Source organism: Plutella xylostella, chromosome 21, assembly GCF_932276165.1.
Source record: "Plutella xylostella chromosome 21, ilPluXylo3.1, whole genome shotgun sequence".
NCBI classification, from domain to species: domain Eukaryota; kingdom Metazoa; phylum Arthropoda; class Insecta; order Lepidoptera; family Plutellidae; genus Plutella; species Plutella xylostella.
In genome coordinates, this window is record NC_064001.1 from 813,611 (window position 1) to 820,450 (window position 6,840).

The window sequence follows — 6,840 nt, forward strand, 5'->3', positions numbered from 1 at the left end:
TTTGCTCGCGTTGCCTGCAGCGATCTCGTTTTTTTATTTAAATGTTGCGGTTTTATAGGCTTGTGTGTGCAATGGCGCCTGCGTTGACTGGTCACATTTATTTGTTTTAAAGTTAATATTGACTTTTGACTTTACTTAAATACGAGTTAAATTTTACACTGATGCGTACAATTATGCGTATTGCGTTGCATTTAATTGGGCAATAAAGATAAATAACACATTTTACGGAACAAAGATGAATACAAATGTATTTAGTTAACAATATCAGTTCGACTTGCCGGCCTGAAACACTACTCGCTGAAAGAGAATTTTCATTTGAAACTCAATTAAAACAATGCGATACAAACAAAACAGGTTTCAGAATGCCCGCTACATACCAAAACCTGATTGGTTCCATCCAAATAATATGCATGAAATGACCAAATAGAAATATCTATTATTCGAAATTGGTAAGCTATTTCAAGTATTAAAATGATTCAGAATATTTAAATTTCACCAAAAAAGCTTGAAATAAGTTAAATTAATGTTTTTAAGATTAGTCCGACAAGACTAACAACTTGGCTACGGTTGTTTATTGTTTTATTTTCTTTATATGTTATGAAGAAGAGATTTTGGTGTTATTAGTCTGTATCAGACATTACAAAAAATAATTATTGGTGTTGCCATAATATTTTTTTTGGTTTTGGAACTTGTTGGACTCTATTATTATCCACTACTTACATTTAAAACAACTCAATACATTCTAAATATCCGCATAATAGTTAAACTGTAGTATACAGTAAGCTAATTCGCCCACGCAAACTTTTATGCCGTGAAACAGAAGTGTGTTAAAGCTCACAAATGGTGGTTCGTGGTTCGCTCAGCAGTAATATCTCAGCCGGTTCAACGGCAACGAAACACAAGTTTACGCGAACTCATTAAGGTTTAAACTTGTACATAAGGTTTAAACTCGTCTACGTTCCGCACGCAATTGCCTTTAACTCGGAAATCCTTTTAATCGCGACTCACTTTGTTTATAACTTTGAAAACGTCGGGTTTGAACACGGTTTGAATCATATTCTGTTTGAGGGTAATCGCGGAAATAATTTTGCGAGTTGTGTTTATCAGAGTTGAGAGGTCGAACTAGAATGGGATTTAATATTATCGTGATGTGTAGGTATGACTCATGTTAATCTAAAATAGAAAACACAGAAATACTCTAGTACATATTGAGCGTTCCATGCCTTTATTTGCATTCCACTCCTGGGTATATTATAATTATTAGATTTGTCATAATTGGATAAAATACCTGATGTGGCAACGAAAAAATATAATTTATTATGTCGATAAGAGATATATAGGTAAAAAACAAATATAAATAACTCTGAAACCATTCTAGCTTAATTCTACTGTAAATGAACGTAACATCTGTTGTCCACTGATGGTCGTTTTGCGTTTCACAAGAAAATAATGAGTGTTTGTGTTGAGTGATAAGTGATGATTGAAATGCGCGCTTGAATTCAATAACAATTCTCCTTTTACTCACAAATACAATTATTTCTGTTGATTTATTTACCAACTCAGTCCCATTGGTGTTTCACACAGTCACCCTATCAGCATACCGAAGCAAACTTTATTCACGGCAGTATCAATTTTGTACCTAAACACTGTGAGCGAAGTTTGTTAATGCCTTGAAGACTCTGGAAAGCTTTGTAAAGACAACCAGAATAAACAAACAGGCTCACCACATCTCTATGGTTCTCTTAATAAGGCTTACAATGTAAGCAAAGAGGCTCTTTCAATCTGCGACCACTGGTTAGCCGCAATTCCCCACAAGGTTGGAACTTTGTCTAAGCACGAAGTGTGTTCCCATGTTCTTATTCACACTATCCTGGGTAGGATTCTCTATGCTAATATGGTACCCTAGTATAAATTTCTGTTTGTTTGTAAGCCTTAAATGAGATTCGTAAAAACGTTCATAATCAAAGTTTTCATGCAAGCTTTCTATCATGTATGTATGTTATTTAGAAGAACATCAAATGTAATGAAAAAAGTAGTGGTCAGGTTAACTATTACAAAAGTAGTGACTCAGTCAGTCAAGTAACCTTTTCTTTATGAATATAATTACTGATGTAATAAGTGCTATTAAGTGGAAAATCATAACAAAGAAATATGGAAATTACGTTGATACTTGCACTTAAAACGTAGGTAACCTATACGTTTTAAGAATACCTCATACTACCCCTAACTTTTCAGAGTTCCGGACGTTGAATTTCGACATTACTTCGACATGTAGCGAACTTCAAAAACACATAGATCGATAAGTCATTGCTTCGACCGACAGTACCTACCTACTTCGACAGACGTTAGTTTGACAGACAATAAACTACATTTTAATTTAGTTTTTTCATTTTCAATTATCCTTATCAATATTACAAGCACTTTTTATTTCAAAGACATGTGGTTTGAACCAAAGACATGTGGTTTTCCAGTGTGAACAGAAGCGGCTTCCGTTGCCTACCTACATATTTAAGGATCTCACACATAAACATGATAAGCGTATTTTCAGATAAAAGGGTCGTGCGGCCCCTAAGTGGGGTATTCTTCGCCTATCACCGTTTAATGGGCCCTATGCCTGAGATCTTTCAACGAGGGACCTTCAATTTGAATATTGATAGCGAAGTATGAGCAGCGTTGATAAAGTCGTTTTTTATTTGGGTCGGCTCCTTAATAGGGTGTTTGGTGTATACGGCCCTTTGCACGTTCCATTCCTTATTTGAATTTGAATGAAGTTTTTAGATTGGGCGGTTCGGAATGTTAGGAGTAGGCGAGGGTATTGGGAATTGAGATTGAAATCATTGACATATAGCAAATGAATGGCTCACTCGTACCACATTTATTTGATAAGTTTAATAATCAATGTTGAGCAAAATAAACGGTAAGGAAATGTGTGGGTACATAGAGATTATTTGATTATTCATAGATGCATACTAATACGGTGGGTAGCTATAGTATTTCGTGTAAATTAGGTACATATATTTATAAAATAAGATACTAGGTTTTAGAAAAAATACCTACCTAATTTTAGTACAGTACTCATAATAAATATTTTAACAATAATAAAAGAATATACATTTCTTTTAGATGGCTATAAACAACCCAAAGAATTTACATTTTTTTTGGTAGGCTAAAACGCCCCTAAACTACTAACTATTACCTACAGTGAAAAAATACCTTACCACTACGAGTATAGCCCAAATCCATCAATCATTCTGAATACGAGTGTAGATGGCAGCACCGCCGCCACTGTCTAATTTTCTTTTCAACTTGAATTTTAAAAACCTGTAATTTTATCTAGAAGCACTGGCTAATGAACTTCATAAAACATTCAAAGACTAAAAATAGCCTTAAAAGGAACTTGACACCTGCCTAGCCCCAATCGAGTATCTCTTTACTTTACACCATTAAAATTAGCCTTCTTACAGTGTTTCCTCTTTCTACTGTGTTAGTGTCTAAATCTGAACTAGGGTTTGTTACCGTGGTGAGAAAATGTTTCCTAAAAAATAAATAGACGAACTTAATATATAAATAACTCTTTATTGCATACACATAGAAATTACAAACAATCAGTACCTGAAATATTGAGCATTAACATTCAAATATCGAGCGCTAATACATTTACCTTTACCTTTAAACCTACACCCAACTCACTACACTGTTCTCTACACCCATATCGCAACAGTTTTTCCTCTTTACCGCATATCAAGCGTTTTTCAATCTCTTTTTGCCGCTTAATAATCTACATTCTCTCTTCCAGCTTCATCTACTGGTACCGCGGGGACCAGGTGGTGAACTACGCTCAGCGCGGCGGCATCAGCGTGGAGACTGAGCAGAAGACTCGCACCAGCCGGCTGCTCATAGCCCGCGCCGCGCCGCATGACTCGGGGAATTATACCTGCGCGCCTAGTAGCTCAGGTGAGAGTTGTGCTGCTGACATTTATGGGTTCCTGGTAGTTGTAGGTGGCGTCGGCGTCAAGACAGAATATAGGACTAGCTACACCTACGCATATAGGTACGGTTATATATTGCTTTGCGCATTGCACAGAATATGCTTCTTTTGTTTCTTGCCGAATGCTCATACGCACCGCGCCGCACGATTCGGGAAACATAAGCTGATGAATTTTATAGTGTCCTGGGAATTCTAGGTATCATCGGCGTCAAAGCAACAAGGCGTCATGTATTGCTTTGCGCATTGCACAGAATATGCTTCTTTTGTTTCTTATATCCCGGTAATTCGAGACTGAACAGATGAGTCGCACCAGCCGGCTGCTCATAGCCCGCGCCGCGCCGCATGACTCGGGCAATTATACCTGCGCGCCTAGTAGCTCAGGTGAGATAGCTGCTGATTTTTATGGGATTTCTGGTATTTGTAGGTGGCGTCGGCATCAAGACAGCATGACTGGATCTATTACCTGCTCATCTAAAACGTAACTTGAAGAAGCTACTCATGTTCCTTATATCCTGGTAATTAGCTTAGTAGCTCAGCCCATGTAGCACAGGGCGCTATTAAGACGTGACAAAAGTTCTCCGTCGCGCTCGCTCTTGAGGCTGCTCGATGTGAGTGAGTGCGATGCAAAACTCTTGTCACGTCTTAAATGCGTCCCGTACTAGCCCTTCTGGTGAGACTTATGCTGCTGATTTTTTTTGGGTACTGGTAGTTCTAGATGGCATCCGCGTCATTGCAGAATATGGGACCAGCTACACCTACGCATATAAGGTTATGTACTACTTTGCGCATTGAACAGAATATGCTTCTTTTGTTTCTTATATCCTGGTAATTCATACGGAGCAGAAGACTCGCACCAGCCAGCTGCTCATAGCCCGCGCCGCGCCCCACGACTCGGGCAATTTTACATGTGCGTCTAGTAGCTCAGGTGAGTGTTGTGCTCCTGATTTTTATGGGGTCCTGGTAATTCTAGGTGACGTCGGCGTCATTGCTGAATATGGCACCAGCTACACCTACACATATAAGGTTATGTATTGCTTTGCGCATTGCACGGAATATGCTTATTTTGTTCCTTATATCCTAGTAATTCAAGACGGAGGAGAAGACTCTTAATTTAAAATGGCATAAAATAGGATTGGCCATTTAATACATATAATTAGATGCATTCTTTGTTTTATTGAAATCATTCAGCTTGAATATTCAAGCTAACATTTCCTTTGTTACCATGCTTGGATACGGTCAGCAGTATTACAACAAAGCGATAAAATCTATCTGTATCAATCTAGTCAATTACACAAATATCAAAATGAATGGAATACTAAATAACAGTTGTAATCACATAATTCTGGGCCATTAACAGATTTTATCAACACGACTATCGATTGTTATCCACATATGTACGGAATCGAATGAACAGCTATCGTATATTGTATTTTATTGTCGTTATTGTTTTCATGAAAATGAGATTCGGATGTAGCACCCACAAAACAAAATGATTCTGCAACTATAGAACTGTATTTATTAACACCAATCCAAATGCAAAAAATTGCGATTAAAATTAATTTACTTTAAATAGCCCTAACCAACCAAAATAATAACAATAACATGAAGGGACATCTCTCACACTCTGACGATATTATAGGTATACATTTAACATCCAAGACCCAAGTACAAATCTGTCTTTAAATAAATATCTCTGACCCGGCCGGGAATCAAACCCGGGACCTTCGACTATGTCAGGGTCACTACTATCATTAGTAACACAAATAGATTAACGTATTTTTGTATTAACTGTACGTTTTTTTTAGTGAGAGCAAGAAAACTTTTGTTTAACGAGAAAATAACTCGCAGTTAGTTTTTTTAAAAACAAAGTTATCTGAAACAAACTAAGTAATTGTTCTCATTTAGCATTACAAATGCGCCGGTGTCACTGAAGGCTACAGAGGCTACAGTAAATTCAATTTCATTAACATTTACATTTTAAGCTGGCAATTTACATTTTATTTTATTAAAGAATTCCATTTAATTGGTTTTCTTTCGTAAGTATCGTTTAATTTGTAAAGATTTGTGACTTTTAGGATTTGTTATTCATTTATTATTCATAGTTTCTGCAAATTAAAGTCTAATGAGATTCTTAGGTAGAAATGAAAATAGATTACGAATTTTCTATTCAAATGTGATAGGTACGAAATAATAAAATTAATATGAAATACTTTAATCCAATCTTTTTTCAACCAAATTTCTCTAGTTTTAGATCTAGGTCTTTTTTCGTTTGAATTAAACATTTATTTTACACTAAAAACCCTCTTGTTCTTTTGATGTAAAATAATAAATCAGACACCTTAACATGGCAATTCTTTACAGAGTCAGCGTCAGTGATCGTGCACGTTCTGAGCGGCGAGCGGCCAGCCGCCATGCAGAGCTCCGGGTCGAGCCCGCAGCGGGTCGACCGCGCGGCTTTTTACACGCTCGTCACCGCCACGACGGTCAAAAAACCGCTCAAACTCATCAACTACACTTTACTCACTTTTACAGCGTTAGTCAATAGTTTTAGCTATCTTACTGGTTATCTAGATGTAGTTCTAAGATGACCACGTGATGTAGTGGTGCAACGAGTATTGAATTAGTTTTTTTTTCAATTGTCGGTTTGGTCAATTTGTTTGTACAGTGCCACAAACTTATCTGTTCCGGTGACAGCTCACATAAATTTCTAATATTTCTTAATTCTATAAGATTTTAAGTTGGCGCGTATTGTTAATTCGCTCTTACGGTGTTAATAAACCCGTCTAATCTTTTACAATATACAATTCATAAGTAAGTAATGAGATATGGATCAATTCAGTTCGCTCTCACCG

General features: G+C 36.8%; 1 protein-coding gene across 1 annotated transcript in view; it reads left to right on the plus strand.

Annotated features, from left to right (window-relative positions):
- Window positions 1–6,644, plus strand: part of LOC105387047 (limbic system-associated membrane protein) — a 48,880-nt gene extending 42,236 nt beyond the window's left edge. Inside the window, exons 6-7 of the mRNA XM_048628569.1 lie at window positions 3,797–3,954; window positions 6,350–6,644. Coding sequence (XP_048484526.1) covers window positions 3,797–3,954; window positions 6,350–6,576 — 385 coding nt within the window. The 3' untranslated portion in view covers window positions 6,577–6,644. The remainder of the gene's footprint in view (window positions 1–3,796; window positions 3,955–6,349) is intronic.
- Window positions 6,645–6,840: the final 196 nt, after the last annotated feature.